Source organism: Opisthocomus hoazin, chromosome 4 (genome assembly GCF_030867145.1).
Source record: "Opisthocomus hoazin isolate bOpiHoa1 chromosome 4, bOpiHoa1.hap1, whole genome shotgun sequence".
Taxonomy (NCBI): domain Eukaryota; kingdom Metazoa; phylum Chordata; class Aves; order Opisthocomiformes; family Opisthocomidae; genus Opisthocomus; species Opisthocomus hoazin.
The window spans coordinates 94,094,038-94,121,098 of record NC_134417.1 but is presented as its reverse complement, the minus strand read 5'-3'; the positions used below and the strand labels follow the sequence as shown (position 1 = coordinate 94,121,098).

General features: G+C 48.0%; 1 protein-coding gene across 1 annotated transcript in view; it reads left to right on the top strand.

Annotated features, from left to right (window-relative positions):
• Positions 1-27,061, top strand: part of SMARCC1 (SWI/SNF related BAF chromatin remodeling complex subunit C1) — a 107,603-nt gene that overhangs the window by 29,311 nt on the left and 51,231 nt on the right. Inside the window, exons 7-19 of the mRNA XM_075419987.1 lie at positions 250-319; positions 2,497-2,572; positions 4,462-4,587; positions 5,253-5,371; positions 7,229-7,353; positions 8,156-8,215; positions 8,884-8,921; positions 13,653-13,774; positions 16,406-16,477; positions 21,025-21,138; positions 22,950-23,103; positions 23,399-23,512; positions 26,034-26,093. Of these exons, the coding sequence (XP_075276102.1) occupies positions 250-319; positions 2,497-2,572; positions 4,462-4,587; positions 5,253-5,371; positions 7,229-7,353; positions 8,156-8,215; positions 8,884-8,921; positions 13,653-13,774; positions 16,406-16,477; positions 21,025-21,138; positions 22,950-23,103; positions 23,399-23,512; positions 26,034-26,093 (1,250 nt within the window). The remainder of the gene's footprint in view (positions 1-249; positions 320-2,496; positions 2,573-4,461; positions 4,588-5,252; positions 5,372-7,228; positions 7,354-8,155; positions 8,216-8,883; positions 8,922-13,652; positions 13,775-16,405; positions 16,478-21,024; positions 21,139-22,949; positions 23,104-23,398; positions 23,513-26,033; positions 26,094-27,061) is intronic.

Here is a 27,061-nt window from a genome sequence, read left to right as displayed (position 1 = left end):
AACGTGATCGTTCTTAGCATTAAAATGGCTTTACGAGCGTGACAGCTGTGTCGTGTGCAGGCGGAGCACGTGCGTGGTGAGACACCAGAGGTAACGCGGGCGCGTGCCTTACTGTGGCAGCCCAGGCCGCTGCGATTTCGCTCCAGTGATTGCAAGAACTCTGCTATGCCTGGCTGTGGAAAAGCAAAAAATAGCGTTTAACATGCTTGACGATCTGAATCTGATGCTAGATCTCTTTCCCCTTTGCAGATGAATGGTTGAGACCTGTGATGAAAAAAGACAAGCAGGTGCTGGTACACTGGGGCTTTTTTCCAGACAGGTAAAGAAAGGTGGGGGAAGAAAGCACGCCGCAAATCTCGCTTCAGTTTGTTGAAGGAAAGGTGTTGATTAAAACTTGCAAGTAGGAAAATCCATGTCCTCAAACAAGCTGCTCCTTTAGCTGACAGAGTCTTCCCTCTCCTGATAGTCCTGGAGAGGGGCTTTTCACAAGGGGGTGCAGTGATGGGACAAGGGGGAACGGCTCTAAACTCAAAGAGGGCAGATTTAGGTGAGATATGAGGAAGAAATTCTTCCCCATGAGGGTGGTGAGGCCCTGGCCCAGGCTGCCCAGAGAAGCTGTGGCTGCCCCCTCCCTGGCAGTGCTCAAGGCCAGGTTGGATGGAGCTCTGAGCACCCTGGGCTGGGGGAAGATGTCCCTGCTGATGGCAGGGGGTTGGAACCAGATGATCTTCAAGGTCCCTTCCAACCCAAACCATTCAATGATTCCATGATTCTGTGATAGCAGGGCTCTGTGGTTATCGGCAGTGAACCTGCCTGGGGAATGTCCCGGCTGCATGGGCTACAACTGTGCTGTCGTCGTGTTCTGCAGAATATGACAGGCTCAGACCTAGCTCACGCTGGCTTTTCTAAAAATTTAACCTGAATATACAGTGCTGCATTCCTCTTGTTCTGATTCTGAGTGGTTGTACCCCGCTGCTGGTATTATGAGCCAAGCAGTGGTTGTCTGATGGAGTATAACCACGCAGTAATTCAGCATTACTGCCGCTTACCTCAATGTCCAAGGCTTGAAAAGACTCAATCGGTGCTTTAAAACTGAGATATGCGCACCCATTTGTGATGCTGCCAGGTGGGTGAGGTTAGAAAAGGGGAGTCCCTCTTTCTGCAGAGCCACTACCAGAGCTGTAAATTGAGCCAGCCTTTCAGAGGGCGGCGTGAGCCCTTCCGTGAAGTTAGCAAGACTTAAAAGCCAGAAGGAGAACTTCTGATCACCGAGTTCAGCCTTCTGCGACACAGAGAGATTGCGCTCCACGGGTTGCCTGCAGCCAAGTGCAAGTGCCTGGTGAAGGCACACGTTTGAGAAAGCTGTCTTATGTCGTTAGAAGGCATTAAAAGATAACGTATGTACTGTGAGTAACTTAATGTATTTGTAATAACTGGTTTCTGAGTCCAGAAAACTCAAGAAATCAGTAACTCCTCATTAACTTCTGTTTAAATAACTTTTTCAGGGTGCTAGAATCTGCTCTGCTGTGTGTGCACAGATTTCTTGGGAACCATATGCATATTTCAGTGGAAGAGAGCAAACAACTATCACACTTCAGTTTCTCTTTATAAAGATGAAAACCTTTATATATTTTTATATTTATATTATATCACAGAATCACAGAATCACAGAATAGTAGGGGTTGGAAGGGACCTCTGTGGGTCATCTAGTCCAACCCTCCTGCCCAAGCAGGGTCACCTACAGCAAGCAAATATATCAGTAGTCAAGTTTTTGTATTGACCTTGTGTATGTATATGTATTTATAAATCATAGGTATAAAAGTCTTATATATTATAAATATATAAATCAATGTAAGCATGCAGAATGCTGTATGCACAGCTTTTCTGGCATATGACTTCTTCCAGTTGCCCAGTACGTGCTTGGTGTTGATTACAAAGTATTTTGGCTTTGGCTGTTGCTGACTGCAGTTTCTTAATATTAATAAATAGGCTTTTGAGGGAATAGCGTGTGCAAAAGTGAATGTAAATAATAGGTGGGTTCTACAGCAGTAGGGATTGAAGCGGAGGGTGCATACTCCTTGCTTCTAGGAATCCAGTATCTCTTGCTTCAAACTCGTAAGAACAGAAACAAATTAATTAGCTTAATACCGGGGTTTGAACAGGTGACTCAGAAACTGTATTTATACCCGTGAATCTAGAGAGCAGATTTGCAATTTTAAGCTGGAGCTGGCTTCACTGAGGTGGCTTTTAAATCCAGAAAGTTAAAAATATGCACCGGATGCCTTGGACCCCTCCTTTCTCAGTGTGTCCTATTCCTCTAGCAGAAAGCAGTGATTATTCCTTTAGCTTTTCATTGCGTGGAGAACACTTTACCATTCTATCCCAGCAAGATGATTTGCACATGTCAGAATTGCTGAATAAATATTCCTGCTGGTGATCTTCCTGGCTGAACAAGCCCAGGGGACCAATTTTGTTTTCTCTGACTCCTCTTGTTAGCTATGACACTTGGGTTCACGCCAACGAAATAGATGCAGAGATTGAGGATCCTCCAATTCCTGAAAAGCCATGGAAGGTAAGAAACGCTTCCCCAGAGTTACTGTGTGGGCATAACTCGTGCTTGGGTGCTGCTAGATAGAGGTTTTAACACGCAGCTGAATAACACTGGCTGTATTTCTGTATATATGGGAAAGCAGAGTGGTGTTTCTGGAGCCCTAATGACAATGTGTAAAAGCATTTCGTTGGGTTGGGGAGAAATGCCATTGAAAAAATAATTTATTTTGTGAGTGAAAAGGACAGACTTAGCATCCCTGCTAGCACCAAAATTACCATGTTTATTTTGGCCTGGCTGGAGCGGGTTTCTGTTAAAGGTGAGTCCTTCCCTTACTGCTGAAGCGCAGCCGTCTCTGGGATGAAGCCTGACGACTCCTTAGAAGGGTTCAGGGGCAGAAAGTGGGGAAAATACCATGTCTTCATGGTGGTTTTGGAAGAGTATGGTTAGAGAAAAGAACTGCCAGGTTAGAAACCTGAGATTACCACACTTGCATTGCAGGGCTTAAAACGTATTTGGTGTGCAGAAAGTTTGTCTTTTTCTGTAATACAGAAATGACCAAAACTGTTCCGAGTTCTATAATATGGAAATTCAGAAGCTTCTTTAGGAGAACAAATCCGAGTTTTTAAAGTCGGTGAGACAGTTGGAATCTGGTCTGTTCTCTTTGAGTTATTGTAATGGCAACATTATTTCCAGCAAATTCAGCCATTGGGAGCAGAACAGAGCTGTGGTCTGGGTGACAGGCGGTGGGTGGCCATGGACTTCCCCGTCCCCTGGTTTCACACTGCTGCAGAAGCTCTGGAGTTCGTCTGTCTTAGCTCAGTACCGCTGCAGATACCAGCTTCTGAGTGCTCATAGTACAGCGCACAGTTGGAGCTTCTTGGTTTTACCAAAATCCTTGGCGTTGCAAATTAATTATAGTGTATGAACACAACTGTCCCTAGAGTTAGAGCCAGCATGAGAAAGCCAGTAGCTGTTCAAAGCATCCCCGAGGGTCGTATCTCACCTTTCTGTATGGAAAGGCTCAATTTAATGGGAACTCTGCTCTTAACTGGTGTCGTAACGACGCAGAAAGTCAGCGCTTCTCGATCCGTGGAACGTGCGAGCACTCACACCAACAGCAGCAGCCTTGTTTAGCTTCCCTACATAATTAGTTTTCTTTGCAGAGGAATGATTTGCCTTTCTGATTTAGTTCATTGCAAGAGAAGAATGTAGGGCAGTTATAAGCAAACGGTAGTAACTGGTACTTTGTTGTCCTGTTACTGGACATTTTTTATACATAACATGCAGCGTTGTTCTGTGTGTCTGCTGTTGATCTGAACAGTGGAGTTACAGCAGCTCAGGTCAGAACATAACTTGATGTCTATTCAAACACTACTTACTCCAAGTAGGTACCTCTAAGTAACTGGAACACATGCTTTTTGTGTATAAATCATACTAAAGCTCACAATTTATTTTTAGCTATGTAAACTAGAATTTTATTTGAAGTCAAGATAGCCAATCTTTTCTTTCCATGATATGGCCAACTCTTCTTAATTTTTTTTGGTCTTTGTGGCACGTCTGCTGAGATGACCTGTATGTTTAGAAGCTTTTGATGGTAATTTTTAGCATCCAGAGTATGCTCTTAAGACAGAGCTGTGGTCCCAGCTGTGAGAACTGGCCCCGCACTTCAGAAGGCTTAAACATGGCTGAGGAACAGACGTGGCATTCAGTAGGCTTATGGTCGTGTCCATCCCGTGTTGTATTGCCTCCTGAAACTGTCACCTGTGATGTGTAAAACCATTACGAGATGTCTGGACCTTCAGACCCTGATAACAGAGCTGCAAGTATTTCCTTCGTCCTGCGAGGTCTGTCATGGAGTGATTTTTTTTTCAAAAAACGTTGACCTGTCGATCTGTCTTTTTGACCTTCAGGTTCATGCCAAGTGGATTTTGGACACAGATATTTTCAATGAATGGATGAACGAGGAGGATTACGAGGTGGATGAGAACAGGAAATCGGTGAGCTTTCGACAGAGAATCTCCATGAAAAATGAAGAGGTAGGTGGGTCTCTGCTTAATGGGTGACCTGTTGATACGTTAATGTTCTTTATCTCTGTGTAAGCCAAATTCTGGGGACTCCCAAGTTGCTAAAATTAACCTAATTGAACAGTTTGTGATTAACACAATCTAGTTTAACTTTCTTCTGACATAAATCCTTTGCCCAGAAGTGTAAGTGTGTGCTTTGATTTTTTTATTTCCCCCCCCTCCCTGAGGATGGCTTTCTTATAAATGAAGCCAGGGCTGTGTTCAACAGCATCAGTTAATATTTGATTTCCCAGTTCTCTGTACTTGTTGAAACTGATTTTTGTATCCCTCCCAGTGCAGGAAGTTAGTTAGGACTCTGAAAACACGCTCATTTAACCTTGAGGCCAGGCTGCGTGCTAGGTCATCTCTCTTGCTGGATGGAATACATTCAGTAAGTCACATGTCAGCGTTCGAATGGACAAAGTACATAGCCACTGCAGCATCTGGGGGATGGCTGTAGAAAATTTAGGGGTTTTCACAGTAAAAAATGGAAGTATTCTGGAGCTGAATGTGGTGCGTGTTGTGATACTGTTGCTGTTAGCTGCTCTGTTGTAGGACCTATTACGGAAGAGCGTAGCCTACAGCATTCCAATAACCGTAGCATTTGGGATGAGCTAACTACTCCTCTTCTCTAACAGCCTGTGCGTAGTCCGGAGAGGAGAGACAGGAAAGCAGCAGCCAGTACAAGGAAGAGGAAGCATTCTCCTTCTCCACCCCCCACTCCTGTCGAGTCGAGAAAGAAGACGGGGAAGAAGGGGTGAGTGTCCATGCCCTGCAGTTTGAGGCGAGTTTTCGTGAAGAGATGCTTGTGGGGAGATCGCTGTCACCTTTCACTTGTCTCACCCTGGGGTACAGTAGAATAATTATTTCTGTGGTAGACGTGATTTTGCTTGTGCAGTGTATGTAATTTCTCTGCTCCTCTGTAGAAGCGTGTTGCCTGCAGGAGGAGGAGAGTTTAGGGCAAGCTGCCACGTTGTCTGCGTCAGTGGTGGGGTTCATTGCTGTGTCCAGAGTAGAACTTATCAAAGGAAAAGTTACTCAGCTGCTTCTAAAATAACTCAAACTAGTTACAGAATCACAGAATCACAGTATGTTGGAGGTTGGAAGGGCCCTCTGTGGGTCATCTAGTCCAACCCCCTGCCAAAGCAGGGTCACCCAGAGCATGCTGCAGAGGACCTTGTCCAGGCGGGGCTTGAATATCTCCAGAGAAGGAGACTCCCAAGCCCCTCTGGGCAGCCTGGGCCAGGGCTCCGTCACCCTCAGAGGGAAGAAGTTCTTCCTCAGGTTCAGCTGGAGCTTCCTCGGCTTCAGTTTGTGCCCGTTGCCCCTTGTCCTGTCGCTGGGCACCACTGCAAAGAGTCTGGCCCCGGCCTCCTGACCCCCACCCTGCAGATATTTAGAGGCATTTCCAAGGTCCCCTCTCAGCCTTCTCTTCTCCAGGCTGAACAAGCCCAGCTCCCTCAGCCTCTCCTCCTAGGAGAGATGCTCCAGTCCCCTCCTCATCCTCATAGCCCTGCGCTGGGCTCTCTCCAGTAGCTCCTCATCTTTCTTGAAGTGGGGAGCCCAGCACTGGACACAGCACTGCAGATGGGGCCTCAGTGGGGCAGAGCAGAGGGGGAGGAGACCCTCCCTCGCCCTGCTGCCCACACTCCTCTGAATGCACCCCAGGAGACCATTGGCCTTCTGGGCAGCCAGGGCACGCTGCTGGCTCATGGTCACCCTGTCGTCCCCCAGCACTCCCAGTCCCTCTCCGCAGAGCTGCTCCCCAGCAGCTCAGCCCCAGCCTGGACTGGTGCCTGGGGCTGTTCCTCCCCAGGCGCAGGACCCTGCCCTTGTCCATGTATGCTTTGAATTACAGCCCCATAAATTACTGCTTTTAATCAAGGATGTTTTGGTCTACGTAGCCAGGTATTTTAAAGTCCACTCCTCAAATAGAACTTTAACAGAAGAGCATTTGTGGCTACAGATTAGGGTTTTTTCCAATGCTAGTTTGATCTTTTTTTAAAAAAAAAGCTAACGTTATATCTAAATAAAAGCTTATTTATGGGGGTTTATGTGTGGATATGGAGGGGGCCCTTTTGAACTGAAAGTCCATGTCTTGTTTGATAGACCTGATGGGGTCTAGTAAGGCAAAACTGGGAATTTATCATCTGAGGTGAGAAAGGAGGAGTTGAAACTCTGAATTCCTGTTTATTCCAAATGTAAAGCTGGAGCTAGATTCTATACGGAGAGGCATTTGTTCCCCAAATGGCTTCCTCGGCACACGGAGTCGATCGCACAAGCCAGCCTGTTTCCCTTTTCACCAGTATGCCAGGGATGCCAACGTGCTGGAGACAGTTTTGGGCTGGAATCCAGATTTATATATGGTGGTGGTCTCCGGTCTTGAAATAGTGGAAAAGACCTTTTTTTTTTTAAAAAAAGACCTTGTTTTTTTTAAAAAAAAAGCAACAAACTTGCTTTGTTTTAGTAATGTATGGAGGATATTTTTCATCAAGTGTGCCAGCACCGCTTCCTACATCAGAAGTGTTTTAACCCAGTCCTTTAATCCTGATATCTGAAGAATAACGTGAGGGTGAGAGCATCTGGCAGAGAATTTGTGTACTCTCTGTTTTAGGCAAGCAGCCTTGTACGGGAAAAGGAGAGGGCAGAAAGAAGAAGATGAGCAAGAAGATCTTACCAAGGACATGGAGGACCCCACACCGGTACCTAATATAGAAGAAGTGGTACTTCCCAAAAATGGTAAAATATGCATACGCTGGATTCTTTGCATGGTAACACAATTGCTTAAACTGCACGGAAGAAATATGCGTGTATTTTGCCAAATCTTTGAAATACTTTGTGGCCGTGGGGCCAGGTGATCTGTGCCCATCCAGATTTCTCTAGTCAGGGATTTGAACGTGGCAGTGAAGGGCAGCAGATTCACCTTCTTTTGGCTTTTTGAGATACATTTAACAAAAATCCACCGACATGTTTAGTTTCCGCTGTGTTCGGATTGCTGTCACCCATTATACAGAGATCATGTTTTGGGGGGTGGAGTTTTCTGGAGGGAAATAATTGTATGCCAAGCACCTGAGATAAGCACACCAAATGAGTGGGAACTCTAGTGAGGTGCCCAGAGCGTTCGGTTTGTAATCCTGTTCAGGAACCTGTTGGTCTGTGCGATGCCCGTGAAGTAAAGAGAAGTCAGAAAAATAATTCCTTCTGTCGAGTCCTTGACTCCAAACTGTTTTGGGTGTCGCATCATTTGGTTTTTACTTGGTTTGAACTTGCATGTAAGATTTTTTTACGTGTTGTAGAGGTGGAAAAAGTGCAGTACTTGGTCTGACTGCATGAATAGCAGCCGCTTTGTGTTCGGATGTGACATTGCGGAGCAGGCAGACAAACGGACTGTTGTACTCCGCCTGCGCAGATGAACTCTTTTGAACTGCAAAGACAGGACCAACAAAACTGTGCATTGAGGAGGCAGTAAAAGCGTGCGAGTCTCGGATAATTTGATCTCTTCTGATGGTTACCCATCATTCAATCTTGCTTTCTTTTGCAGTGAACCCAAAGAAAGACAGCGAAAACACGCCGGTGAAAGGAGGAACGGTCGCAGACCTCGGTAAAGCAAACGCACAACACCCTCCAGCACCCCCTCCCCTACGTTTTATAGTAAAGTTTTGCTTGCAGGCCAACAGAGTAAATATTTTTAAATCTCTCAAATTTAAAAGGAATCTCTAATTCTACCGTTTTATTGAATTATTTCAGTTTTTGTATGTATTTGAGATGAAACGTATTGACTGTCACTTGGAACGCTGTTCCCTTGTAGGCCTCTTTTTCCTTTTTTTTTTTTTTTTTTTTTAATTTGACATCTAAGCTCTTTCCTGGCAGAATTTTTCTTTTCTTACTGGGAATCAAGGTGAATCACAGGTTCTCTGAGCTTTGCTAAGCCTTAGGCATAAGAGATGCAAACCAGTGTCCCATATCCTATTACACAAGGCTACACCTAGGGCACTGGGAAAGGTGGTAATTAGGTGTGGGTTCCGAAGTGTGAGAAAATTGTAATTATCCTTCCTTGGTATCTTTATCTGTTCCCTCGTCTGGGATAGTTCAGTGCCTGCATAAGGATGAGATTGCCTTAATGGTGTGTGGTCCATTTTGCTTTCCTGCTCACTTCCCTTCCAAAACAAATGAAGTATTCTTTCCAGTTAAGCGACTGCATTTCTAGAAAGGCTGATGAGCAATCAGGTGCTTTTTATTGGTGTAATTCTCATTGCTTTTACCTTTCAGATGAGCAGGATGAGGAGACAGTGGCAACTGGAGGAAAGGTAACAGCAGCTGTTTCTTACTAAATTTGGCAGAAACTGAGGTCATAGAATCATGGCGTGGTTTGGGTGGGAAGGGACCTTTCGAGGCCACCCAGTCCAACCCCCTGCAGCGAGCAGGGACATCTTCAACTGGATCAGGCTGCTCCGAGCCCCGTCCAGCCAGGCCTGGGATGTTTCCAGGGATGGGGCATCTCCCACCTCTCTGGGCAATCCAGGCCAGGGCCTCACCACCGTCAGCGTGAAAAATTTCTTCCTTATATCCAGTCTGAATCTCCCCTCTTCTAGTTTAAAACCATCACCACTTGTTCTATACAGATCTTAATCTCATCTTGTGTAACTTAGCCTGTAATATTTTTCAAGTGATACGTAAGATTAAGTTAGTTACTGATAGGAATGTTGTTTTGCTATTATAAAAATTCTACGAACGCTGTGAGATTGTGTTTTTAAATCTAGCATATTAAAAATGAGAATGAGGAGACTGCAAAGTATTTTCAAGGAAGCATTTTTCAGATGGAAGATCTTTCAAAGGTTATGCTTTCTCTTTAGATTTTGGGACTAAATCTAGACCCTGGATAGGGTTTCCTGATGATTTTATTAGAGTTGCTGGGGTAGTTTCGGTAGTGAACTGCATTGGTGGCGTGCCATTTTATGCTATTTTTAACAGCTTTTCTAGTGTAAGATGGCTGCCTGGTCATGCAGGTAAGAAAAGATCACGTCTGTGTTAGGTTCCCACAGTTGCAGGCCTGCACAGACACTTGGATGTGTCCTCAGTTCTATGCATAATTAAGAAAATGTAACTTTCCTTACTGACCTGTGTCTGGTTTTACAGTATTTGGGTTCATCCATCCAGCCTGTATCTGTGTTTTCAGAGAATGCTCAAAAATCCTTTGTCATGTTTTAAAATGGGGAAAGCTGACAACTCAAGGTGTGCAAACCACTGGGTAGTGAGTAAGCGAGCTTCCTTCTGGGGTTTAGGTGCAGGCATCCCACTGAGGAGCAGAGGGTTGAAGTACCAAGATACAGACGTGGTGTGAACAGAGATGGCCGAAACACCGTTCTTAGGCAAGCACTGTTTCCAGGTTAGGGAAACCCGCTCAGAAGGAACGCGGCAGCAGGGTTTTCCAGGATGGGACACATCATCAATACCAATGACTATTCATGATCTTGCTTTAGGGACTTTGTTATTTTTAACAGTCTGTTCTGTTTCTCTGAAACCTGTCTGGATTAGTAATTCAGATAGAGAGAACCAGTTAATGCTGAGCTGCCTACAGGCTCTTCAGATAGCACCTGAGGGTTTCTCCTGGGGTTCATATCACGTCCTGACCCTCTTTTTGTACCACCTCTGTGCCCTTCTTGTTACTGTTTTAGGTCAGGGAGCGAATCACAGAATGGTCAGAGTTAGAAGGGACCTCTGGGGGTCACCCAGCCCAACCCCCTGCCCAAGCAGGGTCACCCACAGCAGGCTGCACAGCACCGCGGCCAGGCGGGGCTGGAATATCTCCAGAGAAGGAGACTCCCCAGCCCCTCTGGGCAGCCTGGGCCAGGGCTCCGTCACCCTCAGAGGGAAGAAGTTCTTCCTCGGGTTCAGCTGGAGCTTCCTCGGCTTCAGTTTGTGCCCGTTGCCCCTTGTCCTGTCGCTGGGCACCACTGGAAAGAGTCTGGCCCCGTCCTCCTGACCCCCACCCTGCAGATATTTAGAGGCATTTCCAAGGTCCCCTCTCAGCCTTCTCTTCTCCAGGCTGAACAAGCCCAGCTCCCTCAGCCTCTCCTCCTAGGAGAGATGCTCCAGTGCCCTCCTCATCCTCGTAGCCCTGTGCTGGGCTCTCTCCAGTAGCTCCTCATCTTTCTTGAAGTGGGGAGCCCAGCACTGGACACAGCACTGCAGATGGGGCCTCAGTGGGGCAGAGCAGAGGGGGAGGAGACCCTCCCTCGCCCTGCTGCCCACACTCCTCTGAATGCACCCCAGGAGACCATTGGCCTTCTGGGCAGCCAGGGCACGCTGCTGGCTCATGGTCACCCTGTCGTCCCCCAGCACACCCAGGTCGCTCTCCACAGAGAATGTGTGCTGGAACTCAAGTTGCAGAACACCCAGGGTTTCTAGGAGTCTCCTGCTGAGACCGAAGCCTTGTCCTCTGCTCAGGGATCCTACTAATCTTGCTGGCTGGGGTCTGCTCAGCCCTGTGTGAGCAAACTCATGGGTCTGCTGACCCTCGGGGCGGGAACAAATGCAGGGAGGTGCAGAGTTGTGAGCTGAACTTGGTATCTTTTCTTCACAAGAGAGAAATAGCCAAGACCAGCTGTAAGATTGATGAAAGTGAGTTTATCCAAGCAGGAGTTTAGTGTAACAAGACACAGCTTTCCAGACACAAAACTCTGACTGCTGACAGGTGTTTCCCTGTGAAACTTGAAGTAATGAATCTGATTTCCCTTAATGCTCTTCTGAGGAGTGAGGAGGTTAATGGGGGAAGAGTGGCAAAAAATACGACCCGTCTTAGACAATACTTAAAATCGGTGTGGTGTCAGTAACTGGAGATGGCAGCAAGAGCTAGGCTGACAGCTTACAAAGTAGAATCATAGGATGGTTTGGGTTGGAAGGGACCTTAAAGATCATCTGGTTCCAACCCCACTGCCATGAGCAGGGACATCTTCCACCAGCCCAGGGTGCTCAGAGCTCCATCCAACCTGGCCTTGAGCACTGCCAGGGAGGGGGCAGCCACAACTTCTCTGGGCAGCCTGGGCCAGGGCCTCACCACCCTCATGGGGAAGAATTTCTTCCTAATCTCTCATCTAACTCTGCCCTCTTATAGCTTAGAGCCGTTCCCCCTTGTCCTATCACTGCACCCCCTTGTGCAAAGCCCCTCTCCATCCTTCCTGTCGGCCCCTCCAGGCACTGGCAGCTGCTCTAAGGTCACCCCGCAGCCTTCTCTTCTCCAGGCTGAGCAGCCCCAGCTCCCTCAGCCTGTCCTCGGAGGAGAGGTGCTCCAGCCCTCGGATCATCTTCGTGGCCTCCTCTGGACCCGCTCCAACACCTCCATGTCCTCCTTATGTTGGGGGCTCCAGAGCTGGACGCAGGACTCCAGGTGGGGTCTGATGAGAGCGGAGTCAAGGGGCAGAATCCCCTCCCTCGCGCTGCTGCCCACGCTGCTCTTGATGCAGCCCAGGACACGGGTGGCTTTCTGGGCTGCCAGCGCACATCGCCGGCTCATGTGGAGCTTCTCAGCCACCAGCACCCCCAAGTCCTTCTCCTCAGGGCTGCTCTCGAGCCACTCTCTGCCCAGCCTATACTTGTGTTTGGGATTGCCCCAACCCTTGTGCAGGACCTCGCACTTGGCCTTGTTGAACTTCACGTGCTTCCCACAGGCCCACCTCTGCAGCCTGACAAGGTTCCTCTGAATGCCATCCCTTCCCTCCAGTGCGTCAGCTGCACCACTCAGCTTGGTGTCGTCGGCAAACTGGCCGGTTCCTAGGTTCGTGCCGTATTCATTACACGTGGCTGCCATGTACTGCAGAAGCAAAATGCAGTGTTTTCGCCCATAGTTAGAGCACGCTTCATTTTATGAACAGGATGTGAAGCGTGATCTAACTGTGCTGCCAATATGTCCTTGAGATTTGAGGGCTGGCTCTGTGAAAACCTCTTGCTGGCCTCAGGCTTTCTTTAATGTTTTTATGAAGGCAAATTATACCTTCTCTGCTCCCTGTGATTTTCCCCACTGACCACTGACGACACCAAACTGGGAGGTGTGGTAGATACACCAGAAGGCTGTGCTGCCATTCAGCGTGACCTGGATAGGCTGGAAAGCTGGGCAGAGAGGAACCTGATGAGGTTCAACAAAGGCAAATGCAGGGTCCTGCACCTGGGGAGGAACAACCCCAGGCACCAGTACAGGCTTGGGGTGGACCTGCTGGAGAGCAGCTCTGCGGAGAGGGACCTGGGTGTCCTGGTGGATGACAGGTTAACCATGAGCCAGCAGTGTGCCCTGGCTGCCAATAAAGCCAATGGGATCCTGGGGTGCATCAAGAAGAGTGTGGCCAGCAGGACGAGGGAGGTTCTCCTTCCCCTCTACACTGCCCTAGTGAGGCCTCATCTAGAGTACTGTGTCCAGTTCTGGGCTCCCCAGTTCAAGAAAGATGAAGAGCTACTGGAGAGAGTCCAGCGGAGGGCTACAAGGATGGTGAGGGGACTGGAGCATCTCCACTACGAGGAGAGGTTGAGGGAACTGGGCTTGTTCAGCCTGAAGAAGAGAAGGCTGCGAGGGGACCTTATAAATGCCTACAAATATCTGAAGGGTGGGTGTCAGGAGGATGGGGCCAAGCTCTTTTCAGTGGTGCCCAGTGACAGGACAAGGGGCAATGGGCGCAAAGTGAGGCACAGGAAGTTCCGTCTGAACATGAGGAAGAACTTCTTCCCTCTGAGGGTGACGGAGCACTGGAACAGGCTGCCCAGGGAGGTTGTGGAGTCTCCTTCTCTGGAGATATTCAAGACCCGCCTGGACAAGTTCCTGTGCAGCCTGCTGTGGGTGACCCTGCTTCGGCAGGAGGGTTGGACTAGATGACCCACAGAGGGCCCTTCCAACCCCTACTATTCTGTGATTCTGTGACCAGGGACTGTCAGGAAAAGTTTATTCTGCACAGGATTGGAAAGGACTTGGTTTGGACTAAGTTGTGCTGGTGGAGAGTGGTCAGGTATGTCTCTTGCATCCTTCTCACCGTTGTATTCCCTCCATGACACAGGAAGATGAAGATCCGAACAAAGGCGATCAAAGTCGGTCCATTGATCCAGGTGAAGACAACGTCACGGAGCAAACCAACCACATCATTATTCCGAGCTATGCATCTTGGTTTGACTACAACTGGTAAGAAAGTGATTGGGAACTGGGGGAAGACTAGAGTTTTGGTGGTTTTCTCTTAAATCAAGCTGAGACCTGACAGAATTTAGCTTTGTTTAGGTATAGTGCCTGTGTATGGGTACATCTTTTCCATCGAAAAATCTTTCTCAGTAGTTTCCAGGTGTTGGGAATGAGGAAGAGAATTTCAGACAGCATGGATCCTCAGTCCACCTTCGCAGCATTTTTTGCTTGACATTGATTTTTTTATATATATATATTTTTTTTCCTCATGGGAAAAAGTATTCCAGTTTTTTCCTTACTTTCCTGGTCCTGGCATGATCTTTCTGTGTTGGTGTCTACTTCTGAACACCGGTGGCTTTTTGTTTTGCCTCTGATCCTGACTTTGAGGAGAAGTCAGTCATTATGCAAGGAGGATACTGGTTTCATTTTGGAATCCTCCTTGGTGTCAGGGGTTTGTAGTGTGCTATGACCATGTCACTCACTGTAGTAACCCTGAGGTTCTCTGTGTACTCAGACTTTCGTGGTGTGGGAAGAGAAGCAAGTGATCGTTTGGGAATGAAAATCCCTCTAGAAGTTAAACTCTTATGTAGTACTTTTTTTTTTTTTCTTTTTAAATTAAAACTGCTTTGGAAACAGAAAAAGGAATAGTCAGTTGGCTGAAAGGCTGCCATTTGAGCCTGTGTTTTGTCTTAGCTGTAGGAGTTGAACCACTGTTCAGGCTGGAATCTAAAAAGCCATGCTATGGCATTTGAGTACTAGGATTCACGTGCAACTTCAAAAAGTGGAGAATTTTTTAGAAATAGTGAATGAAGCTGGGATCTGAGCTGTTACTGGAGGGGTTGGTTCAGTTTCCAGCTCTGGGAAACTTTCTTACCTGTAGTTGGTTGCTTAGCCTGTGTCTGTGCTGATGGCTGGAGTTGACCTAAATGCCCAGAAACAGAACCATCCATTTCCTGTCCCCTTGCTCTCCCGCTTTGAGATGGTCCGGGAAGCAGAAAAGCCAAGGATCACAGAGTCTGAATCTGTAGGTGCTTCAGTCGCTTTGTGAGCAGGAAGCTCGAGGTGTAGTCCTGTTACACACGCAGAATGAAACGCGCCACGGGTGAAGAGCTGTGGATCCGCTGTAGATCAGGAAAGGCAACTTTGGGTGGCTCGAGCTAATTGAGGGTCACAGAATCACAGAATCACAGAATAGTAGGGGTTGGAAGGGACCTCTGTGGGTCATCTAGTCCAACCCTCCTGCCGAAGCAGGGTCACCCAGAGCAGGCTGCACAGGACCTTGTCCAGGCAGGTCTTGAATATCTCCAGAGAAGGGGACTCCACAACCTCCCTGGGCAGCCTGTTCCAGTGCTCCGTCACCCTCAGAGGGAAGAAGTTCTTCCTCATGTTCAGATGGAAGTCCCTTTAAACCAAGATAGGTGTGTCTGTAGCTTCTGTGCTTCAATTCCTTGTTTGCAAAGTGAAGGTACATTATTAAATGCCTACTGAGAAAAAGATGGCAATGGGGATGTTTTGTCATGAGCTCACTCTTACGCTGCTCTGCAAGTGCCTTTTGGGAGTGACTGGTTAAGAAAGGTTGGTTAGAACAATGCAGAACCACAGCATGGCAGGGGTTGGAAGGGCCCTCTGTGGGTCACCCAGCCCAACCCCCTGCCCAAGCAGGGTCACCCACAGCAGGCTGCACAGCACCGCGTCCAGGCGGGGCTGGAATATCTCCAGAGAAGGAGACTCCCCAGCCCCTCTGGGCAGCCTGTTCCAGTGCTCCGTCACCCTCAGAGGGAAGAAGTTCTTCCTCGGGTTCAGCTGGAACCTCCTCGGCTTCAGTTTGTGCCCGTTGCCCCTTGTCCTGTCGCTGGGCACCACTGGGAAGAGTCTGGCCCCGGCCTCCTGACCCCCACCCTGCAGATATTTAGAGGCATTTCCAAGGTCCCCTCTCAGCCTTCTCTTCTCCAGGCTGAACAAGCCCAGCTCCCTCAGCCTCTCCTCCTAGGAGAGATGCTCCAGTCCCCTCATCATCCTTATAGCCCTAAAGGGGAGGAATTATTTTTTAAGACAGTGTTTAGTTGCTCCAAATATGCGTACTTTGGATTTTATTGTCCCAGTTGACCAGGGAGCTGCTAGCTCCATTCTTGAAGCCGGTCAGTCTGCCTGCCTTGTAAGCACGGTAATTACTGTAGCTCCAACTTCAGAGTGGGACCATATACCATATATATACCAGTATATACCATAAAAGATTGGTTTTTTTCTGAAATATCAGTACTTTGCTGGGTGTTAGCACTGGCTGGGTTTGAGGCGAGGAGGATGCCTGTGTCAGAATGCAGAACTCCCAGCGGTACGGTTGGACACGGGCTGCTGCTCGGTGCTCCAGAGTTTGGTTGGGGCAGCTCTAGGGGCACAGTTTTGCTTCAAGCAGTGACTGAATTTTGTGATGCTTTTTTAATACAGCTTTGCTTATTTGACGAGAACATACTTCATTTCAGAGGGACAGGCTAGAATACTAGGGTTTCTAAAAAAAAAAAAGTAACTTTCTCTAGAAATGTTCTGCTTCAAAATAGTTGTGTGGAGGTGTGCAGAGTACTCTGAGACTATTTATTATATTTAGGATTTGGCATTTGAATGGTGTTTTATTTGTTACAGTATCCATGTGATTGAACGCCGTGCGCTTCCTGAATTCTTCAATGGAAAAAACAAGTCCAAGACTCCAGAAATGTAAGTAAATCATGTGAATATAGACGTATAAGATCGGGCAAGATAAAGGAGCTTCCAGTTTGATTAATCCTGTGGTCACTTCAGCTGGGCCTGTGTTGAGCCAATGTTGTCTGTAGGGGCATGAGAGAAGGAGAAAGCACCTGTACAACCACTTCTTGTAGTCTGATCATGTCTGGGTTTTATTGTAGTGGAGGTAAAAGCTTAAATATCAAAGTAATAGTTACTAGTGGTTATCCAGGAAAAATGAAGGTTTCTCCCAAGTAATATTGGAGCAAATTCTCAAGCTTTGTGTGGTACAAGACACGATCATCTTCCAAAGACTTCGGAAAAATGTCGTGATACTGTAGAAACTTAATAATCCTCCTTATTCCTCTCTCTTCTCATGCCCTGCTGTATTTTTGAGACTCGGGAGTTCTGTGCGTAGGTGCTGAGCACGGAGTTTGTTGTCGGATGCTGTGCCAGGCTGCGGGGATGGATTTTGCACGGTTATTCATGGTGATTTCGTGGTTCCCTGAGCAGCTGATGGGTGGTTGTGAAAGTGCAGGTGAGGGTTGGAAAATGAATCTTCACAGGTCTGAGGAGTTACTGTGTGTTCAAATATATCGGTAGGCTGATGGAGCTGCACGTTGCAAGAAGAGAAATATTTTTTTCTTCTATAGCTGTTGCAAACATTGTAATTCTGGCCGTGCCTGTTAAATCTGAGTGGAGTTCTCTCAGCTGAATTAGATCCAGTTTGTACCTATCGCATCTCCTTGTGGATTCTGGTATCTACTGCAGAATTTAAGTGTTCTTAATTCAAAATTATACACACGCAGCTGTTTAAACAGCTGAGATTCCCTGAAGCTGTTTTAAAAAAAAAAAAAAGAAAGCTGATTATTGTCCTGAAGTATTGTAGGTTTTTCCATACATTGAATTAATAACTTGTGATCTGACTTAGCAGTGTAACAAGATAAGCTGGTGATTTTACATCGAATGCCTATCATAAGAATCTACTGCGAGGCTTGTTCTGTGCATTAGTAAAAGGACACCTCCCCTTCTCTGATGGGAGCTTTTTGTTACGGCAGTCAACTTAATTATTCAGAGCAATCTTGGAAGGTGGTCGATTAAAGGAAGACGGTCAGCATCAGCCTTGTGAACAATGTGCGTGTTTCTGTTATAATTTTAATCCTTAAACCTGAGAGTTCACAAAGGAAATTGTAAATTTGAACACCACCGTACGCTTGTCGACCTGGGCAGTGGAGCTGGGCTAGCTGTGTTCGCTTCATCTTGGTATCAAGTCTTGCTTAGTTGCAGGGCAGCTGCTGGGGGTCTTCAACCAAGTTTTTGAATTAACTGCCAGATGAAGCATTTGAGGTGTCTTCTGAGTACGTTGTTTTACCATCAGCAAGGCTGTGCGTTTTTCAGACATAACAGTTCTTCAAACTTCACTTTTTTGCATCAGTTTTTTCTTAATGCAACTGGCGGTGGTACTGCCATCCTGCATTGCTCTTCCAGCAGGCCGACAAGGCAGGCTTCAGAGAGAGCGTTCCTGTGCTGGAATCGCCTCTTCTCAGGCGTGACTGGGGTTTTGTGAGGCTGCTGATCCAGTCTGGAGACAGAAATTAGAATCTAGGTTTTTTGGCCTGGTGAAGAAAAGGGTTGAGAGACCTGGTAGTAGTTGCTCAGTGCACAAGGAGGTTGCTGAGATCATAGAATCATCGAATCATAGAATGGTTTGGGTTGGAAGGGATCTTAACGATCATCTGGTTCCAACCCCCCTACCATGAGCAGGGACATCTTCCATTAGACCAGGTTGCTTGGAGCTCCATCCAACCTGGCCTTGAAATGATGGTGATGGAGCCAGGCTCATTATTGAGGTCTGTGGCAGGAGAAGTCGTCATCAAACTGAAACACAGCAAGTTCTGTCTTGCTCTGAGGGATATTTTTTAACTCTGAAGAAGATAAAGCACTGGGAGGGGGCCATGGGAAGTTGGGGATGTTCTTCATTAGAGTCTTTCAGGCCTTGCTGGACAAAGCCCTAAGCAACGTGGTGAAAATTCAGTGTTGACCATGCTTTGAGTAGGAGATTGGCTTAGAGACCTCCTGAGGTCCCTGGCATACCGAGTGATTTTTTCAGTCTATAGTCTTTACTCGCAACTTCTCTACATGTCTGAGTTGCAGAGGAAGCTGTAGCTGCATCGTAGTGATTCCAAAATGTGTTTGATCCAAAATCTGTTTGATGCTGACTAATCCATCAGTTTTACTGTTCAGCATAATTTTGCTTTGGGGTTTCTAGGACTTCATGTCTAAGACTGCCAACAGATGGAGTTGTGAAAGAGCAGTTATCTTTCATATTTGCCATTGATGTGATCATCACGTGTGGTCCCATGCTTCCTTTGTCAGTTGACATCAAGTCTCCTGATACTCACCCCTGAGCTGGTTATTGCCTCTGAGTGAAGCAAGTTAGGGACTCCCCTTTCCCAATCCTGATGTTATCCTAGGCATGTATTTTTGTTGCCATTTAGGGGTTGTAGGAGTAGCGTGTGGTCTTGGCTTTCTGTTTTCTTTTTTAATAAAATAGAAACACCCATCTGGATGGAAATGTCTTGCCCGCATCTTAGTTTTCAGGCCAAACCAAATACTGTGTTTCAGAAGTTCTCACAGATTCTTTCTTGCGACAGTAGTGCCTGGGGGCTGGTTTCTGCCTTGAAAGGGATTTTAACTAAATAGCAGTTGACTTTTCTTGCTGTTGACAACTTCCAGCTGATGGATTATGTCATTGTCAAAACCAGACTGCCTTCAGGGTAAACTTTAGGGACGTTTCTGTCTTGGACTTCTCTCTTCACCCAGTAATGCGACCTTAACTGAGAAGTACTGGACACATCTCTGCAGCCAAGACCACTCTGAAGTACCTAATCCTGAGCAGGTGGCAACCCAGTTCTCTCCAGGAGCATTCAAAAGTATTCCTGAATATTCCCCTATGGAAGAAGCTCCTTGCCTACCAAACGTTCAACACGGAGGAGCCCAACACCTAGTCCCGTCACTTTTTTCCAGCAAGTTTCATATGTAATTTGGCCAGAATGAAGATGTGGGGGTTTTGGCAGGAATGTGTTCTTGCAGCATCTGGCTGCTTGTGTCTTGCCTGTGAAAGGCATTGGTGTTCCATCTCTGCGTGATTTATATTTTTGATTGCCAGCTGCTTTTGCACGCGGCGTATGAGACATCCTCGCCTTGGAATTTTCCAAAGGCAGAGATCTGCTTATGATACGCTGTTTTGAACACATCGTTGTGTGAGCATAGGATGCTCGCTTGTATTTGGCAGATTGGGTTTGTGCCATCTAGAGAACAGGGCTAGCAAGAATGTTATGGTAGTTTCTTTTGTTCTGAACAGCTTTTATTAGGAAGCATTCATACATTCCAGAAACTCACTGCAAAAGATGGAGAGGCAATGTCTGCAGTGCAGGAGATGGGCTGGACCCCCAAACCTGCTTACCTGGGCAGGTAATTTGGAAATCCGGGAATCTCTCGGGGGTCACAGAATCACAAGCTGGTCGTTTCTGTGTTCCCTGTTCCCAGCTCAGTGAGTGAGGAGTGCTGGGCTGGCTTCTGCGTTCTTGCCCTCTGCTCATCAAAGATCTTGTCTTCTCCATTCTGCTGTTCTCTAACCTTTCCTTACTGATCTCTTTATGCACTAAGAAGTCCACACGTGGAACAGCAGCGTTCCAGCCAGTGTATTTTTCTGTTGTTCTGCGCAGCTTTTTTTCTTCCAGACTCAGAGGGGATTGCCAAGGATTATTTAGCCCGTTTCCATGTGAAGACCAGACCCTGTTAATTTGTTTTCCTGCAGCGAGTAGTCTGCTGCACAGGTGTTTGGTTAAGGACCAAGCTACAGCAGCAATCGCGCTTCGATGCACTGCTGATCCAACCACCGGTAAAATCCAGAACGAAACGATCTGGAAGAGATGGGTCCTGGTCACGTTATAAAAATAAACTCTGCTTCCTGGTTGCTTTTGACACTGATTTTTAAATTTCATCAATAGCAGTTACCTGTTGGTGTTTGCCTGTTAGTAATACAGAATCACAGAATCACAGAATAGTAGGGGTTGGAAGGGACCTCTGTGGGTCATCTAGTCCAACCCCCCTGCCGAAGCAGGGTCACCTACAGTAGGCTGCACAGGACCTTGTCCAGGCGGGTCTTGAGTATCTCCAGAGAAGAAGACTCCACAACCTCCCTGGGCAGCCTGTTCCAGTGCTCCGTCACCCTCAGAGGGAAGAAGTTCTTCCTCATGTTCAGACGGAACTTCCTGTGCCTCAGTTTGTGCCCATTGCCCCTTGTCCTGTCGCTGGGCACCACTGAAAAGAGCTTGGCCCCATCCTCCTGACCCCCACCCTTCAGATATTTGTAGGCATTTATAAGGTCCCCTCTCAGCCTTCTCTTCTTCAGGCTGAACAAGCCCAGTTCCCTCAACTGTCAAATACAGGTGTTTGGAGACGGTGAGTCCTAAAATACACACTCGAAACTCGATCAGACATCAATGTACATGAACTGCCTGTCAATTGTCTTCCAGATACCTGGCTTACCGCAACTTCATGATTGACACCTATCGCTTGAACCCTCAAGAGTACTTGACCAGCACTGCCTGCAGAAGGAATCTGACCGGAGACGTGTGTGCTGTCATGAGGTAAAAGCCACGGAGCTTTCAGCCACTGCCTTTGCTTTAACAAAAGAGATAGGGGCTGCGTTAGAAGTGGAAGTGCTCCAGTATGACAGCGTAGGTGTGGGCGACAGCCATCGTGCTGTTGGGTAGCAGACAGTTGCCTCGCTTTTATGGTAGCCAGACTATTTTATACCATTCTTTATTTATCACAGAATTCCAGCACAGCAGGGGTTGGAAGGGCCCTCTGTGGGTCACCCAGCCCAACCCCCTGCTGAAGCAGGGTCACCCACAGCAGGCTGCACAGCACCGCGGCCAGGCGGGGCTGGAATATCTCCAGAGAAGGAGACTCCCCAGCCCCTCTGGGCAGCCTGGGCCAGGGCTCCGTCACCCTCAGAGGGAAGAAGTTCTTCCTCGGGTTCAGCTGGAGCTTCCTCGGCTTCAGTTTGTGCCCGTTGCCCCTTGTCCTGTCGCTGGGCACCACTGCAAAGAGTCTGGCCCCGGCCTCCTGACCCCCACCCTGCAGATATTTAGAGGCATTTCCAAGGTCCCCTCTCAGCCTTCTCTTCTCCAGGCTGAACAAGCCCAGCTTCCTCAGCCTCTCCTCCTAGGAGAGATGCTCCAGTCCCCTCCTCATCCTCCTAGCCCTGTGCTGGGCTCTCTCCAGTAGCTCCTCATCTTTCTTGAAGTGGGGAGCCCAGCACTGGACACAGCACTGCAGATGGGGCCTCACTGGGGCAGAGCAGAGGGGGAGGAGAACCTCCCTCGCCCTGCTGCCCACACTCCTCTGAATGCACCCCAGGGGACCATTGGCCTTCTGGGCAGCCAGGGCACGCTGCCGGCTCATGGTCACCCTGTCGTCCCCCAGCACTCCCAGTCCCTCTCCGCAGAGCTGCTCCCCAGCAGCTCAGCCCCAGCCTGGACTGGTGCCTGGGGTTGTTCCTCCCCAGGCGCAGGACCCTGCCCTTGCCCTTGTTGAACCTCATCAGGTTCCTCTGTGCCCAACTCTCCAGCCTGTCCAGGTCTCGCTGGATGGCAGCACAGCCTGCCGGTGTGTCCACCACTCCTCCCAGTTCTGTGGCACATTTATCGTACCCTTTCTGCTTGTTGAGCCATGCCTACAGAGTTTGCATCTTAACTTGTGGTTATTTAGGTTCTGCTGTTTAGAAAGTATGTGGAGCTTTTGCGGAAATTCCAGTTTTGCGACTCCAGTTTTGTCAATTTTATGTTTCACCAGTCTTGAGCTGTGAGGCGCAGCAGAGCCCTAGAAATTTGGACCTTGCTAGATGTCAATTCAGTGCAGAACAGCTACAGGTAGCTGGAGGCTGGGGAGTCTCCTTCTCTGGAGACATTCAAGCCCCACCTGGACGTGGTGCTGTGCAGCCTGCTGTGGGTGACCCTGCTTCGGCAGGGGGTTGGGCTGGGTGACCCCCAGAGGGCCCTTCCAACCCCCAGCATTCTGGGATTCTGTGATAGACAAGGGAAGCAAGTCTGTGGTTGTGCAGCCCTCACAATCCGCACGTTGTCTGCAAATGGGTCCACGCGTGCAGCCCTAGCTTTGCTTTGCCATTGTCCTTAATTAGATAATTAACTGTTATCTGTAACCAAAAATGTCGTGTTTTGTTTTACGCAAGGTGCTGAAGTGCAGTCAGGTCTGCGCAGAGCTCGTGCTCTGTGATTTGTATCGCTGTTTGGGATTAGTGAAGGATTATAGAAGATTCTGGATCTGTCTTTGATCCAGAAGCATAAAATTCTTACTTTGCCGTCTCCTTTCTGCCGTGTCAAACGTGAGCAAGGCTTTAGTTCTTCAAATTGTAATCTGTCGTGTTGTTCCATAGAGTACATGCTTTTCTGGAGCAGTGGGGCCTCATTAACTACCAAGTGGATCCAGAAAGCCGTCCCATGGCGATGGGCCCTCCGCCCACTCCTCACTTCAACGTGCTGGCCGATACGCCCTCTGGGCTGATGCCCCTCCATATCCGCACCCCGCAGGTGAGCCCGCAGGTCGCACCGCCGCCTCTCCGCCTTAGCTCTGGCCAGCGGCGTTGAACGCGTCGCTGGAACGACTTGGGCATGGTTTGATGAAATGTTCCTTTTCTTTTTGTCCATCTAAGTTGAGAGTTTGACGTAGTTGGAATCTCTAAAACACATCTGCTAGCAGATGTGAAGCCAACTCCGTAGACTTGTGCCAGCCTCTTCGTGCAGTCTGTTTAACGTTGGTCTGAAAAGCTTCAGTAACGTTCGATTCCTGCCCCTCTGTCCTGTCTCTTGTCATGTTTGTTCGCAGGTTCCAGCTGCTCAGCAGATGCTGAGTTTTCCTGAGAAAAACAAAGAGAAGCCTACTGATCTGCAGAACTTCGGACTCCGCACTGACATTTACTCCAAAAAGACTTTAGCAAAGGCGAGTAGGCTGGGATTGCTTTCCCCTGCGCTTTCTGTCCAGCTTTCTTCCTCAAGTGTCCTCCACTAGGTGACATTGGGATGCCTTCATGTTACTCTTACACTCCTGTTTTAGATTTCTTCCGTCTCGGCGTAGGATGCTGAGATACGTGGGTGTGTTGGATATCTGGTTTTGTAGAAATAAAGACCTGTACCTATCCCAGGCTGGGCGATACCGTCAGTCTTCAGACACTGAGCTCTTCTTACGTTACTGCATATTTTAATTAAATGGTTCAGAATCAATAAACTATCCAATAATTCAGTACAGAAGCTGAGCTCCTTCAGCACGATCTTCAACTATCCTGTTTTCCACCTCTGAGCGGGGTTTCCCAGACGGAGAGGACTAGGAAGTCGCTCGGTTCCAAAAGGTGTCACAAAACCGTTGCAGGGGAGGATTCAGCGCCGTCACTGCGATGTGTTGTATCGGGTGGGATACCACTGCAGCGATGTCGGTGTTTCAATAACCTCTAGCCTTGCTCCTGCGGCCTGATGGCTGCTTGTGCAGCTGGTAGTGCTCGGAGGTGTTGCAGGAGTAGCGCGTTACTACTTAGCGTAGCCTTCCGTCTGGGAGCCTGCCGAGTTCTGCGGCTCGGTGCCTCTCTGGGGCTGACGTCAGGCTTGTTCTGTGGGATTGGTTTCTGCCAGTACAGTGTTCGTTGCCCAAAGAGATCGCTGTTTAAGAGATAATAACTTATACTGTTTATAACTATTATTTATAGACTATTTATCACCAAAGAGGTAGCTATTTAAAAAACCAACAGAACCAAAACACAGTAGTTCTAGAGATCAGCATTTTTATTTATAAAACCTAATCCCACAGCGCATTTCATGGATTGGCCTCTTCACTTAGTTCAGAGAGGTGCAATTATTCACCAAACTCATAAATTTTTTACTGGTTCTAGGCTCTGGTTCTGCTGATGAGCGTCTCTACCAATGAACTTGAGCAGATTTGTTTGCAGAAGTTGATTTCCCCGTTTGTTTTGTGTGTGCGGCAGTACATTTTTGGCTGTTCGTGCCAGGCGGTTGGAGAGCTGATCAGCTGCTGGATGACTCACTGTGATTAATGTTCTCTGTGGGTTAATGATCTTTTTGAAACGTGTCTGGAGATAGGATAGATTTCCTTCTCCTAAATGCCCTTTTCCTTTCGATGTGGTCTTGCACAGAAATGTCCCATCTGGGTAAGGTTCTTTCATCAGCGGGTGACAAGCTGCTTGTCTTTGACCCGTGGTGGGTTGGGGTGTCTGTAGCCATGGAAGGGAAGCTTTCACCAAAAGCTTTGTAACTTTTGGGACATTTGAGGAGTTAACTATGAAGTATAGATCTGGGAGCAGCACAGAATCCCAGAATGGTGGGGGTTGGCAGGGACCTCTGGGGGTCACCCAGCCCAACCCCCTGCCCAAGCAGGGTCACCCACAGCAGGCTGCACAGCACCGCGGCCAGGCGGGGCTGGAATATCTCCAGAGAAGGAGACTCCCCAGCCCCTCTGGGCAGCCTGGGCCAGGGCTCCGTCACCCTCAGAGGGAAGAAGTTCTTCCTCGGGTTCAGCTGGAGCTTCCTCGGCTTCAGTTTGTGCCCGTTGCCCCTTGTCCTGTCGCTGGGCACCACTGGGAAGAGTCTGGCCCCATCCTCCTGACCCCCACCCTGCAGATATTTAGAGGCATTTCCAAGGTCCCCTCTCAGCCTTCTCTTCTCCAGGCTGAACAAGCCCAGCTCCCTCAGCCTCTCCTCCTAGAAGAGATGCTCCAGTCCCCTCCTCATCCTCGTAGCCCTGCGCTGGGCTCTCTGCAGTAGCTCCTCAGAGCAACGCTTGGAGCAAGTGATTGCTGAACGTGCAGATTACCTTGCTGTAACTACTCTGTCTTTTCAGGTAGCTCATCTCACTTGTAAAGACTTACTATTTTTTTACCAAGTTACGGATGACCTTTTAGACAGATTAACCTTTTTTTGGACCAGCATGTACCTTGTGCAGTCCAGCCTGTCTGCCTGGGAGGCAGAGGTTTGCTGGGGGCTCAAGTTGTGTTGTAGAATGCTTTATGTGAGCTGCTCTCTTCTTGGCCTATTTTTTCTGGCCACGGAATGCCGTCAGCACTCTGACAGGTTTTTATTCTTTTGGAAAATCCTCTTCTCCGTTCGCTGGATGTGCAAGCAAAGATAGCTGGGAGAAAAAGGGTACCAAATCACTTTGCTTTGGCTTGGCATAAACGAGGAGCTGCAGGTTCACCTAGACACGTTGGGAAGGTGGGATCTGTAACCCTCGGCTTCCGCAGAGACCGGAGGAATGTCCTCCCCTGCGTGTCTTAGCTACGTAAGGAAATCAGTGAACTGAAGCACTGTGCGAGACAACCAGGGGTTGGGAGGTTGTGAAAGGTGCATGTCTGAGTGGATTAAATAACAGATTCTTCCCCTTCCCTCCTTAATGTTTTCTTCTCGAAAGTTCTTTGCAAAGAAACCTGTAATTCACTTGGTTTTTCCTGTCTTTTTAGAGTAAAGGTGCAAGTGCTGGAAGAGAATGGACAGAACAAGAGACACTGCTGCTATTAGAAGTAAGTTGGTGGAGGGTGGGGACGAGGAAGCCAAACCATGCAGGATATTATTACATGCTTTAAAAATCTACATATAGCTTAATAATTTTTTTCTGAAGTGGATTTAGGTGACAACTGCGTGCTTTTACAGAAACTGGGATAGCAAGGCAGAGTTTATAGGGGGAAGCAATCCCTTGAGACCCAGCTGCTGTAGCTGGAGAAGGGGCATGGTTGAGTATCGCTGCGTACGAGGCTGCCTTTCCATTGTGGTTATGGCTTTGGAGTTGGTCAAAGGTTACCGCTCTCCCTCCAAACCAGACCTGTCATGGCCAGGAGAACGTTGGGATGAAAGAGATGGCAGCAACATCTGCCTGCCGTGTACGTCAAGGCTCAGTTCTGTCTGCACACCAGCAACGGAGTGTGAAAGAGCATTTGCATAAACTCAGGAACAGATCTGGCAGTGCAGAGGGGTCTTTTCATTAACAGAAGTTACTGAGTATGAAATATATGCCCTACAAGTAACGGTTTACCTGCCACTAAGGTGGATATTTTGAAATTCTGAGGCATTTAAAGGTTCCTGGCTATGCCATGGCACGTTGAGGGAAACTGCTAATTTTTGAAGTTTAAATGATGAAGAAATAGAGGAGTCTGTTTCCTGTCCCTTGCCACTGAGGGAAGCTTTTTATTCGGTGGCTCTTTAATCCCTACATCTACTCATCCTTTCTGCCACATAGCTCCACTTGATGTATTCTTGAAGCTTTTTCTGGAAGACTGCAAGAAATACATATGAGATGACTCAAACTATAGTGGTAAAAATGAGGTCAGAGACCTGTTAGCCCACTAGAATTCAATCTTTGTCCCCAGATGGCTCGATCTGATGCTCTCGAAGCACACGGTAGTGGTCAGGTCTCTTGAGTTCCAGTCTGGGACGAAAACCATCACGCGAGGTGCCCTGCAGGAACGTGTTCTGGTCTCTCGCCCTCGCATCA